Raw genomic sequence first — 13,654 nt, 5'->3', positions numbered from 1 at the left:
CTCCTCGGAGCAGCCTCTCTGGCGGGGCCCCGAGACATGCGGAGCTCCCCCAGGGTGGATGTCCAGAAAGTTTTCCCCTGCAGGCTCTCCCCCAGCCCCCCTGGCAGGGTGGAGGCTCCCAGCAGAGACCTCAGCAGCTAGGGGGGCAGGCAAAGATCAGCTGGGCTCCGAGGTGCGTGCGTGCGGGGGGCAGGCTCTGCGCCTATGGGTGGGGGGCGGGAGCAGGGTGTGGGAGGGCGGTGTGGGCACGAGCCCCGTGCCAGCAGTAAAGATGGTGCCCGGGCCGGGCTTCGCTGGGGTGGGAGCGGCCCTGACGCGGGGCGCAAGCCGGCACGTCAGTCAGCGCGGTGTTGATTTGCTAACCTTAAAGCAGAGAGGAGTTGGAGAGGATGAGAGCGGGTACTGCGAACTGCCGGGTTATGCTGCTGCTTTAATAACAAGCAACAGTTCCAGCGCCAAGCCCGCCCGGCTGCCGGGAGCCTCCTGCCATGCACTAGACGGTGAGTGCCCGGGGGTGGCTTGCAGGAACTTGCTGGGAGCTCTGGAGAGGAGGCGGCGCGGGGAGGGGGGATGTGTTTGCTCATGCATGGATGCACGGGGAGAGGGATGCAAGGAGATAAATTGTCTCGCCTGTCATTTCTGCACCTAGCCGGCTCTCCCTTGGGGAAATTGGGGGTGATGGTCAACTGGACACTGAGGGAGCAGGGTGCTTGCAAGGGAAGAGGGAGGACTGGGGACGCTTTGGGTTGCGGGGGGAGCTGGCAGGAAGATGAGAAGCAATTGTTGTGATGTTCTGGCTCATATGTATTCTGAAGGGCTCGCAGGAGAAAAATGTGACTTCCCTCCTTATTTATTTGGTGCGTGGGGAGGTGGAGCCCTGTGATGATTTCAGAGCGAAAAGGCTCGTTTCAGGGCTGGGGAGGGTTGGGGAAGCGATTTGCCCCTTTTTTATTGTTATTTTAGTTTTGCAAATAGCGTGTTGGAAAGGGTGGGATCGAGCCCGGCACTTCGCTTTTCTGTCCCTTCAGCCTTGTTTGCTTGGAAAGATGCAATTTCCAACAGAAAATGTTTGGTGCCCGGTGTTGTAAGGAAAACGCCTTTGTGCAGTCTAAAAATAAAAAATCTCCCCAACTGGGTTCCTTCCAGCCTTTGCACCTGATGAATATTTGATGCCTTGTAAATACAGCGGGGTCTGTCTTTTAATTGTCCAGCTCAAAACTTCCTTCGCCGGGTGCAAATCTCTATCCCTGGCGGTCGCTGGGCAAGTTGGGAGCGAGCAGGGTAAAGAGCCGAGCCGGAGTGTGACACCCCACAATCCAGCTTGCTTTGCTCCTCGGCCCTACGTGACAGTTCCACGGACAGGCTCCGTCCATGGTGGTGTTGCTGCCTGTAATTCAGGCTGCTCTGCGTTTGATCTGGATTATATCTGGCCAAGTGCTGTTTAGCCGAGACAAATACCGCCCCCCCCCCAGTTCCCCGAGAGTCGCGTGAGTGTGGAAGCAGCTTTTGCCAGAATTACAATATTTTGCGTCCCATTTTCCAATGTTTCCCTTTCTTCCTCTGCGCGAGGAAGTTGGGGCTTGTTCCGCGGTTTGACCATTCAGCGCAGGCGGGGGGTTCGGGGTGAGGGTGGATTTCCAACGCCGTCGGGTTATTTTATTTATTTATTCGATTCTGGTGGCTGAAGTTTGTTGAAAGCGACCCGAGCAGGGGCGGGGGGGACTGGTGATTATCTTGTGCGATAGAAGCTGTGATTTTCATTGGCTCCAAAGTGCGGAGCTGGGCTCTCGCCTCTGCCCAATAACTAAAACAGATGCGGCTGGTTTCCCCGTGATTTGTGTTGGTGGATGTGTGGGTCCCGGAGGGGGTAGGTGTTCTCTTGGGGTGCTTGCGGCGTGGGGGGGGGGACGAACACACGCTGCTGAAACTTGGTCTAAGCAGCCCCAATGCGGAGCTGATAAAGGATTTTAATAGTTCACTCATTAACCCTTCCAGCTCGCCCCTGGAAGCTTTGTTCTCGGCGAGGTGCCTCTCCCCAGGGCTGTGGAAGGGCGGACAGCGGCGGCGCTGATGCTGATGCTGAAGCCCCAGCCGTAGCGCCGGGCTGGGGGCGAAGCTTGGCTGCTTTCCCCGGGGCTTTCCCATCCTGTCCCCGATCCAGCATGTTCCTGCCCTCGGGGAGGTGCGGGGGGCAGCTGGGGCCCCAGGCTCGGAGCCCCCCGAGGCTGGGTTTGGGGGCGGGAGCCGGGCTTGGAGTCCCCCTTTGGAGGGTTTGGGGGTCTCGCCCGAAGGCTGAGCCTGGGGGTGTCTCCGGAGCTGGGTTGGGGGAGTCAGACCCGGAAGAGGGGAGCCGAGTGGGGGGCTGGCTCCAGGAGGGGGCCGATCTGAGGGGTACCTCGGGGTTCCCCTCGAGCAGCTCCCCAGTCCCTGCTCGCTGCCCGCAGCCCTGCGGTGGGCCCGGAGTCCAGGGGCGAAGCGGAGCGTCCGCCCAGCGGGACGCCTCCTGCTTCACACCCCCTGGGGGGTGGGCACCAAGCGTGCGGGGGAGGGGGCGAGTCCCCAGGGCACAGATCTCCCCCCCTTTCCCAGGAGGCACGAGGGGGCAGCGGGGTGGGGCCCAGAGGAGCACAGATCCCCCCCGCCCCGTTCCTGGGGGCACGAAGGGGCAACGGGGTGGGCCCTTGTGTGAAGGGCATGTGAGTGTATTTAGGGGAGAGGCCCTGGGGGTACCAGGTGTGGGCAGGACTCTCTGTGTTGGGGGAGGCTTGAGGGGTTGGGGCTGACAGGCAGTGGGGGTTGTAGCAGCCACAACAAGGTTTTCCGATTTAAGGAGGGTGACTGTGATTTCTTTGAGGGGCCGGGGAGATGCCTGGACACCCCCTTCTTCAGCATCCAACAACAAGAGGTCCCCCCATTCCCTCAGGTTTCATTGTCTCTATGCCATAAAGGTACCTGGAGGGTGACTCGGTTTATCAACCAGGCAAGCTTGCCTGTGCAAGGCCAAGGAGTGCTGCAGCTTGGAACCCAGCGACCCTCTCCATGTCCCCTCAGTGCCTTTCAGCCCTTGTAAAGGGAAGTTGGTTTATGATGTTTTTGGAGTTTTTACTGCCACAGTTTCCAGGCTCCAAAACTTAGTTGTAGAAACTTTGTATGCAACTTGCTGCCAGAATCCTAAACTAAAACTTCTTTTCCCCCTTTATTCCCCCACTTCTCCCTTCTCTATTTTGTTTTCACAGACAACCGGCACCTAAAGCTAGTCCCGGATTGAGCAGAGAAAGACACCCTAATGACTAAATCTCAGGCGCACTATGGATTTGACTAAAATGGGTCTGATACAGCTCCAGAACCCCAGCCACCCCACGGGGCTCCTGCAGAAAGCCAACCAAATGCGCCTTGCAGGGACTCTGTGCGATGTGGTCATCATGGTGGACAATCAGGAGTTCCATGCTCACAGGACAGTGTTGGCTTGCACTAGTAAAATGTTTGAAATCCTGTTCCACCGCAACAGTCAGCATTATACCCTGGACTTTCTTTCACCAAAGACTTTTCAGCAGATACTGGAATACGCTTACACGGCCACCCTCCAGGCTAAAGTTGAAGACTTGGATGATCTTCTTTACGCAGCTGAGATCCTAGAAATAGAATATCTGGAAGAACAGTGTCTGAAGATCCTGGAGACCATTCAGGCTTCTGATGAGAATGATACAGAAGTCAACATGACAGATGGTGGCACTGAAGAGGAGGAGGATAGGAAATCTAGGTACATCAAAAACCTATTCATCTCCAAGCATTCCAGTGAAGAGAGTAGTTATGCCAACATGACCAGTCAGAGTTTAACAGGGGCAATGGTGGAACAGAGCCCATCTGTCTCGACTTCGTTTGGACTCTCCGCGATGAGCCCCACGAAGGCTGCTGTGGATAGTTTGATGACCATTGGGCAGTCGTTATTGCAAGGGTCTCTACAGCAGAACGCCTCTGAGGACTTGCACTCCACGAGCAGCCGCCACCCCAGTCTCTCTGAAGTAAAAACAGAAGTGATGCAAGTGGAGGAGGCGTCTAGCCATGAAAGCCCACGGACGGCAGAGTCCAGCACTTCTGGAGGGGACAAGTCAGATGACAAAAGCAAGGAAGGCCCTGGTACTCCCACGCGTAGCAGTGTTATCACAAGTGCCCGTGAACTTCATTATGCCCGGGATGAGAATCCAGAACAGCCCCTTGAGTTGGGCCAAGGAGTGTCAGTCGGACCAGAGCACTCGATTTCTCAAAGTGAGAAACACCTGAGTATATATTCAGTGCTACCGAATCACAAAACTGACTCGATGCTCAGCATGCCATCCTCCATGACGTCAGCTCTTCACATGCAGCCAGCTCTTGCCGTGTCCATGGACTTCAGCGCTTACGGGGGGCTTCTGCCTCAAGGCTTTATTCAAAGGGAGCTGTTCAGTAAGCTGGGTGAATTGGCAGCTGGCATGAAAACTGAAAACCGAGCCATCGGTGAACAGTGCAGTGTTTGTGGGGCAGAACTACCAGACAACGAGACGGTGGAACAACACAGGTAAGTCCTCTGCCCTCATTTAGTCTTGATGTGGCAGCACATCTTTCCTGACATTTGATGGTTCGTGTCACAATCAGCTTGTTTTGTATTTTTGTTTAGTTGAATTTAGTGCTGGCTGGTTTGACCCCAGTAGAGGAAAATGAATTCCATCTGGGGTAATTCACTCCTGTGCGTAGGGCTCTCATGAGGCCTATGCATCACTCTTCAGTTCCTGCTCAAGACATCAAGAAGTGGGACCTTAGTGGTACATAGGCCTCTTGCTGGCCCTTTGCACATGTGTGAATTTACTGCATTCTCAACTGGGTAAAGCATTAACAAGTTGCAAACTAAATGGGCGAGGGGGTGTCCGGGGAGAGGATTATTATGGAGACCTTTGTCTGTGGAGAACTACTCTGAGCCACACCAACTTACTTAGCCAAGACAATGAGTTATGGTCACTACCCGGCCAGATTTGAGCCCACAACCCAAATATCAAAGAATCTGTATCTTCTTACCTGTTTCATAAGATGTGCACTTCCTTCTTCGGGTTGAAAAGAGAATAGCACTCAGCTCAGGCAATAGTCTGTCCTTTTCTTGCTCCATGTCCTAACATGCATTCAGATGCCAGGGCTAGGTATGTGCCGTAATTGTGGGGCTTTTTTTTTTTTTCTTTAACGTTGGGTTGAGGCATGTTGGATTCTCACATCGTGCTCCAGGGACTCTGGGAGTTTTCTCTCTGCCTTCTGGATTGATATAGAGTGTAAAATTAACAATCTCATGATGCTATTCCCCATTGAGTAACTGCGTATGAAATACTTACCTTCTTGCTTCTCAAACAAGTATCAGATGATAACTTTGGTGTCATAGTGATCAGAGTTTGAACCAAGAGAATGTCCAGAGTAACTATACTGTCAGTGCCAAGTATCGGCGGGTAGCCATGTTAATCTGTATCCACAAAAACAATAAGGAGTCTGGTTGCACCTTAAAGACCAACAGATTTATTTAGGCATAAGCTTTCGTGGGTATCTGAAGAAATGGTTTTTACCCATGAAAGCTTATGCCTACATAAATATGTTGGTCTTTAAGGTGCCACCGGACTCCGTGGGTTGGTTGGTTTTTTTTTTTACATTGTCAGTAGCATTTCTCTAGGTTTACACCAACTGTAAAGGAGATCAGAATATAGCCTTTAATGGGTCTGTTGGAGCCGATCATGCAGGCTGATCTGCACAGACAGAAGGACCCCTGTACTTGCACAGTCCTTTGCTGGCTGGTAGGGCTCGTTGTGGGTGTAAGGTCTGCGGGTGAGCATCAGCTTGTGGGGTCAGGGCTCTGATTTCCTGTCCTAAGCTGTAAGAGCAGGAACCCTAACTTGTTTCTGCATTTGGATGTGCTAGTATCACAGGAGTAGGAACTGAATGAACAGCCTTGTGAAGGGCTGCTCGATGCTCGTGCAGATATTTGTATATTTCTACTGACATGTCAGCATTTCTCTGTGTGTGGGTGTGTGAGCGCCAGGTTGCGGCCCCTCTGTTCTGTGGGGGTGACAAAAGTACATGACAATCTGATCTCCTGTTAGTAGAATTCAAATCATGGATGACGCTAGAATTCCTAGGAGCCTCTCTGAAGTATCCTCCAGTATTTGAACGAACCAACACGTTTAATTAGTTTTAATGTACATAACATGCACACGAGGCTCTGGCTGTCTGTTTCCTCACCTGTGTATGTTGTAGAAAAGCCACTCTGCTCTGAACTCTTGTTGTGCCATCCATAAATGATTGAGGATTATCTTTAGCTCATGAAGAGCCTCAGAACATCAATTGCCTGTTCAACTTGTTACATTTTAAATACAGCCTGGCAGCCTTAACTCTGGGATTTCCACCCTCACATGGGCTTGTCCGACTCTTCAGATGGCATCTTAATGTAGTTTGTGACTGTGTGCACATTGTTATGCCAGCTCTATTTAAATAAATGGGTGATAGTAGCATGCCAGCAATCCCCATTGGCAAAACAGATTTCTTTTTTATTTACTCTGATGGTATGTAAAAAGCAACTTCCTGCACTGTCATTCTAGAACATGGATAAAATCCGTGAGAGTGAGTTTGTGTGTGTGTGTGTGGTGTTTTTTTTTTTTTTTTTTTTTAATACATATTGGGCCAGGGCCTGAGCTGGTGTAAATTGGAGCTAGAGCTATACTGACTTACACCACTTGAGGATCTGGGCTGATGTGCTTACTATAAAGTGATGCAGACTAAATGTCATTGAAAAGCCTCTGCAGTGCATGGCTGGTGAGAATTTGAACATGGCTATCTGCCATGTTCTTAAATGTCTTCCTTTCTAAAGTACAAAGAATAACAATTGATGCTCCTGCACGTACCACAGAAACTATTTTAGATACTCTCTCTGAGAGGTCAGCTTGGCAGAGATTAAATTGAGAATTTCAATGCTGAATCTGCTCTAGAGTTCCCATTGTTGATCAATAATCTTCCATCGTTGCTGAGTCTCATTGGGAGGTTAGAACCTCCCTAATTCACACCCATGATTAGGAGACTCATTGTGAATGACTAAATGTTTTGAATGAGAGGACAAACATTTTAAACCAAGTTTCCGCATCATAAGATGTACCTGTTTTCTGTAGCTGCAATTGTAATTTTCATTTAAATGATTTGATAATTATAATGTGCTTCAATATTTTTTATACTGTAATAAGGTCATACTTCTGACCTATTCACAAATTTTGCACTAGTTTAAGTGTATTTTTTTTAAACAGATTGAGTTTAACCAATGCCAAACCCTGCGTGGATACTTTTAACTTGATTCAAACTTGGTTTGTGTGTCTTTAGCTTGTCAGCGAATTTACCAATGCAGGCTGAATCCATGTAAGTCAACTTTTAAACTGATAAGAACGGCCACACTGGGTCAGACCTATGGTCCATTTAGCCCAGTATCTTGTCTTCCAACAGTGGCCAGATGGTTCAGAGGGAATAAACGGAACCAGGCAATTGAGGGATCCATCCCTTGTCTTTCAGTCTTCTAGCTTCTGGCAATTGGAGTCTTAGGGACACACAGAGCTTGGGGTTGCATCCCTGACCATCTTGGCTAATAGCCATTGATGGGCCTGTGCTCCATGAATTTATCTAATTGTTTTTTGAATCCAGTTACACTTTTGACCTTCGGTTGCATAAAGAAGGACTTGGCTTTGTTTGTTTTTAAACCTGCAGCCTATTCATTTCATTGGGTGATGCCTACTTCTTGCGTTATGTGAAGGGTCTGTATCACTTCCCTCTTCACTTTCTCCACACCATTAATGATTTTATAGACCTCCATCTTATCCCCCTTCAGTCGTCTCTTTTCTAGGATGACCAATCTGAGCCTTGATAAGAATGTTTAGAATGTCTTGGCCATGCTGAAGTTGCTGCAGTGTGATTGTTTAGTTGCCAAGCTGCTTTGCAGCAGCTGTACATTTTTTATGTTTTAAACTTGAAGTGAACATTGTGAGGTACCAGCAGGTTCATTTTTAGCCCAGATGTAAGCTACAACTAAATGTCAATGGCTTCTTTTGTTTCTTCCCACCCTTTCTGCAGATTGGGTATACAGAACCTCAGCTCAAACAGAGAGAGGTCGTCTGCACTGACTTGGTTAGTGAATATTTCCATTTGCCCATGCTGTGTTTGTGAACCAAGACTGATGGTCTTTAAGGCGGTGAAGGAAGCAATTGAATATGCAAGGCTGGGACAATTACATTTGGAAACAATAACTTCTGTGTGGGTAGAACTATTTTTTTTTTTTTGAAGGATGCAGATGCCTACAGTAGACCATAGTTGTGTCAAAACCACAGTAGAAGTGCCACTGGTTTACCATAGTATTATCAAGGAATCAATAGGTCCCCACAATCTGTAGTGTTCAGCTGAAATAGATTTATTTTTTTTCCTCTCAATTATGTGTTTCCTACAACTTTTCGTTAGTATAAGGATGTGCAAGTGGATAAAGCAGGCAATAAATATAATTCCTTTTGGCTAGTCACTATGTATCTGTACTATGACAGTGTTTTGAGGCCCCAGCCTAGATCCAAGCATCTAATAAGGGATGGTCCCCATGCTTAGGAGCTTACAGTCTAAACACGTCAGAGAGAGGGTGGGAGAAAGGAAATATTGTTAGTTCCACTTTCACCGAAGGGAAACAGAGGCACTGACATTGTGACTTGTCTGAGGTCATACAGAGAGTCAGACATACTTTGAGATCCAGGATATCTGGATTTAATTCCTATCTAGTGGCATAGTGACACAACCATCTTTCCTTTCTTGACAGAGTTGTCATCTGATGATGCCATTTTATAATACAATTTATTAATTATGTCCTTTTGGAAGCAGAATCATCACAATGATCTGTTCGAGATTTGGAGTCCCAGCTGAATTTTTGTCTAGAACATCTAGGCTGTTTTAAAATCCGTATTTTCTTTACTGAGCCTTATGATTCTGACTAATTGTATATTGAGTTTGCAACTTTATTCTTTTTTTAAATAAAAGATTTCCTTCTAGGTCCAGTGAAGTTCAAACTTAATCTAATGTTGGTATTGATTGCAGCTTCTAATTGCAGGAAAAAAGCTATATTTCAATAACCTTTTTGTATTGGAAAAATCACTCCTGAACTTTGAAAATTGCTATTATACTAGATTGAACTTCAGTTTTTCTATCATGAAGTCAAAATATTTAAATGTGCTGATACTTATGGTGGTTTTTAATTTTATTTAAAACTGGATTTCTTTAAACAGTGGAACAAACTACAGGTGCAAGATAAGATCCATAAACGTAATTACTTGTAAGGTATTCTCTTCCATCCATCCTATGTTGTTGTTGGATTGTTTTCTTTCTCTGTGTCCACAGTTTTGCAAACCCTTACACCCATCAGTAGTTGCATTGGGTTCAATGGGACTACTCTGGTGTAAATATTTAGAGGGTCAGGGCTTATTTATTTGGTGCCCAAAGAAACAGCTCCTTGAGATCTTGAGAGCTACTTTAATATATAATTTGGCTGTATTTTATGCGCAGCATTGTGTAACGTGGAGATCCTTGGATGCAAGGCAGTTCTCTTTAACAAGCAAGGATTGAATGGCAATCTGTGCCATATTTTACACCAACTATATAAATTAATGGTTCCATGACTGGGACAGAGTTACTTAGCAGTTGGGACAGACCGCTGCAGAGTCTGGATTCATGAGTTCTATTCCCCACATAAAATGCTTAAATCCAAATTTTCAAAATTATTCACTGGTTTTGGATACCTGTCTTGAGGCACTTAAGGCCTGATGTCCCTTCAAATCACTTATTGAATAGCAATTGCTGTTTAATGCCAGTGGTACCATGAGTGAGAGTGGGAATTTGCCAGGGCAATTGACTGGTCACCTCCTCTGTGATCTGTGTCCAGTTGTAGCGTGGAATCACAAATCCATTCTGACGTCCCAGAATACAGTGCACAACCTATTTCTTTTTGTATGCATGCTCCCTTTGCCAAAGCTCATTTTGGGGTGCGGTTTCTACAGATGCTGTGAATTTTGGGGAAGTCCTTTGGAGTGAAGCGACCTTAGTGTACATTTTTATAGAAGTTTTGGGATATCAAATATATAAATAGTCAGTGAATCTGTATTTCTAACAATACGCAGTAGCCCAACTTACCTTTTGTACAACTCATTGATTTTTGCAGTCATGGCTGGGATAGACTCACTCCAATGTGTTTAATGATTAAATAGATTGGAAGCTCTTTGGGGCAGGGACTGTCTGTTCTGTGTTTGTACTGCACCCAGCACCATGGGACGCTGGTCTATCACGGGGTTCCTGGGTGCCACCACAGTACAATAATTAATAATACTCTAAAATGCTTTTGTAATGGGGAAAAATCACAACACTGGCTGCAAATGTACATACATTTTCTAATGCCTGGCAATTTTAATGCCACTAAACTTGTGGATTTTTTTTTTCTGACTATGGAGCTGCAACAGTAAGAGTGTAGCGTATCTTAAGCAACCGGATAGGGAAATATAGCTGCTTTTTTGGCTCGCTCTTTGCCAGGCTCACCTCCATTTATCTTTTGAGTGGATTAGCTGACTATTGTAATATTAATGCCATTAGATCCACTGGCACCGTGCAACATGTCACAGCGAGAAACAGATGTAGTATACCATTTAAGTAATAAATGTGATAAATCAGATCCCAAGTGCTTTGTGAAATGTTATTAGTGTTAATTTGGTAGCATGATACAGTAGTTGTGGTTTTCTTCTGTTTGTGTAATTTTTTTTATTTTAAGTAGTCAGCAATTCATGTCGGTAAACTCTGCAGCAATCTGAATCAAAACAATTCCCCTTCCTCTCCTCCCCCCTGCCCCCGAAACTCAGACACTGATTATTTCCAGAGTTTGAAAGACAACTTAGCAGGCTCTTGTTCCTTGCTGATGGACCTTATTAGTGGCACCTGGCATCATAACATGTTAATAGAAACCAGCATTCTCCTACTGCGTGGTCAGTGACAAGTAGCTCTGTCAGTTTGAGCTTGCCATGCGAGGAAGTTCTTATTAGCTTTATGGGTAAGAGAACTTGCCCCGTTCAGGAAATGAATGTTGCAGTTAAGGTCCGCAGCTCTGACCCTGATCATGTAACCTGTGAGCGCCAGCGGAGACCCCGCTCAGGATGCTTGGGATTTCAGGCTTTCTCTGGCTCTTGTCATATGTAAAGAGGGAATACATTGTGGTATGTTGCAGCCTTGAACTTTTGATTTATTCAGTGTGTGTGTGGGGAGAGACTTAACCATTTCCATACAGAGAACATAGCGTGAAGAGGGAAGAGTTCTTTTTAAGTGTACTATTTTGTTCAATCAATCAGGCATCGCTTTCTGCTTTCTTTAGTGGTGTGGGAGATGGATGCCTCTTGAAAGCAGAAATATAAAATTCATCTTGCCGGGAACAGCAATATTTCCCCAATTCCTGGTAGGGGTTTTTTGTAGTTTTCCCAGAGAAATGCCATTGTTCTTTCCTTGCAAAATTAAATCCCTTTGTAGTTTAAGATACAGATATGCTTGGGTGTGGGGGTGTGTGTGTGTGTGAGACTATAACCTATGTAATGCTGCCAGCAAAGTAGTCAATTTTTTCTCAACAAAAAAGTTCTTAGACTAATTAGTCTCTAAATTGTACTGTTACAATAAAGTGTCTCAGTAGAGTAAATACAAATATTTTGATTGGAAAAATAATTTTTGGTGGTGGGTTTTTTTTTTTTTTTTGCTATGCTCTTACTATTTTTTTTTACCTTGTTTAAGCCAAAATCTGAAGGTACAACAAAGATGACTCCACATTAATGGATGAGGATGTTATAAGTGCCTAGACAGCCCTTTCACCTTTCCAAAATTGTTTGCTTGCTTGCTTGCTCACTCATGATCCCTGTCAGTTGCTTCATCTGGGCAATCCCTGTGTCTGTGCAGAGCTCTGCTGACTTTAGAGTCTGAGCCCTGAGTTTTAAACCAAATATCATCCAGTTAGGAAGGCATTTGGTTTTCCAAAGTGTTCTTGTTTCATTGCCTTTAGGAAAAGGTCAGTAAGATTTACTGCATATTTATAGCTCTTAACTTGAACAGTAAACTAATATTTGGTGAAAGACAACTCATTGATTGTATGGGAAAATGGGCTGCAGAGATTGTGTGGTATTTCGTGGGTGATATCATAAATGTATTTTTCCTCCTCACTTGGAAATGTGGCAGAATGCCCTACAATAACTTCGGAAACCTTAAACTTTTGACTATATGAGCAACCTTATCTGCGTGTGTTTTGATACACACTCCATTAGTTACACTGTTTACTGTGTGTGTATAAATGTGTTCCTTGTATATAGTAAAGTGATCTGTATTTTCCTTTTAGTTCATAATTAGCAACAATTTCACTCCTACTCTTCCCCTCCCCCCCTTGACAGCTTCAAGAGAGACTTTAAATGAGTAATTACTAAATATTTCCCGGCAGCCAAACACGGGGCCATGGCATCTCCTGTTGCAAAAGTGAAAAATATTTCTGTTTTGCAGTTAATTTTAGTGGCAGGCAGATCATGTTAACTGGATGTAATTGCTTCCAGATATGGCAGAGGGTTTTGTGTGTTAGGATGAAGGGTCTGGTAAGTGCTCACTTCCTGTGTAAATTAGCCTATTCCATTCATTCTTTCATTCTGGGTAGTCCTGGATTGTGTCATGCTTCTTACAATTTTTTCTCCTGGTCTGGTGTGAGGCAGCTAAGTGCTTTATGGTAGGTTTAATTCTTCGTTTGGCATTGGTCACTCCCTCACCTTAGCATACAAGTCACCGTCAAAAGATCTAAGGTTGGCTTTGAATGCCTGTCCCAACTCCTCCAACATTTCTTTCTCGTCTAATAAAGCACAAAAGGCCCTACTAGTGTGTATGCACATTGATTGTAAGACTGAACAACTTGTCTTTCAGTCGTCACTGCAGTAGTTTGAAGCTGTGTAGGGTCTTTTAAAAAAAATCCTCATAATCAGACAAACTTACATTTTTTAAACAATGCAAATATTTCTCCTGCACAGCAGCCACAAAACTAGAAATTAGAATACTAGGGAAAGCTAGAGTATATTATCTGAAGCTTTCCCTCACTAACCTGTTCTCCAGGGCCTTGTGGGCACTTTATTTAAAAAAAAAAAATCTTTAAAATGCTTTCCAGGTAGGTGTCGCATAATTCGAATAAACCACGCAGCCGAGTAATAGGGAACTTGCACACAAGAGTGCTGACAAAACACTTCAGTTTTATTTTAGCAGAGAACTACTATTTTTGTTACTGAGTTTGAATAAATACAGACAAAATTGTTGACACTGCATGGTATTTTTTTTTATAGTTGACTAAAACGTTTTTAGAGAGAAAACAATCCAACCTAGGTCTTTTAACTAAGGCAATCATTTAGGATCCAGTGATTCCTTTTTAACTGTCTGAGTTTAGTTAGATGATTAAATACAAAACAAAGACTTGTTTTCTTGTCAGAAATGTATTTGTTTTTATTTATGAAAAGGTTAACAGTTGTAAAATAATAAACTCAGACAACAAGTAAAATAGTTTTACAACTAACTGAAACAACAAATATAAAGAGGG

The 13,654-nt window shown here is 45.3% G+C and overlaps 1 protein-coding gene across 4 annotated transcripts in view; it reads left to right on the top strand.

The window, feature by feature from the left end:
• Nucleotides 1–349: 349 nt before the first annotated feature.
• Nucleotides 350–13,654, top strand: part of ZBTB16 (zinc finger and BTB domain containing 16) — a 167,929-nt gene continuing 154,624 nt past the window's right edge. For 2 of the 4 annotated variants that reach the window (XM_050921808.1, XM_050921805.1), the window contains exons 1-3: nucleotides 350–500; nucleotides 3,237–4,555; nucleotides 8,116–8,169. In XM_050921808.1, coding sequence (XP_050777765.1) covers nucleotides 3,309–4,555; nucleotides 8,116–8,169 — 1,301 coding nt within the window. In that variant the 5' untranslated portion in view covers nucleotides 350–500; nucleotides 3,237–3,308. Of the gene's footprint in view, nucleotides 501–1,595; nucleotides 1,868–3,236; nucleotides 4,556–8,115; nucleotides 8,170–13,654 lie in introns of those variants that run through there. The other 2 variants (XM_050921806.1, XM_050921807.1) reach the window with 2 other exon arrangements.

The sequence above is a fragment of the Gopherus flavomarginatus genome, chromosome 13 (genome assembly GCF_025201925.1).
Source record: "Gopherus flavomarginatus isolate rGopFla2 chromosome 13, rGopFla2.mat.asm, whole genome shotgun sequence".
In the NCBI taxonomy this organism is placed as follows: domain Eukaryota; kingdom Metazoa; phylum Chordata; order Testudines; family Testudinidae; genus Gopherus; species Gopherus flavomarginatus.
The sequence above is the reverse complement of the archived record's forward strand: the minus strand, read 5'-3'. Positions and strand labels throughout refer to the sequence as shown.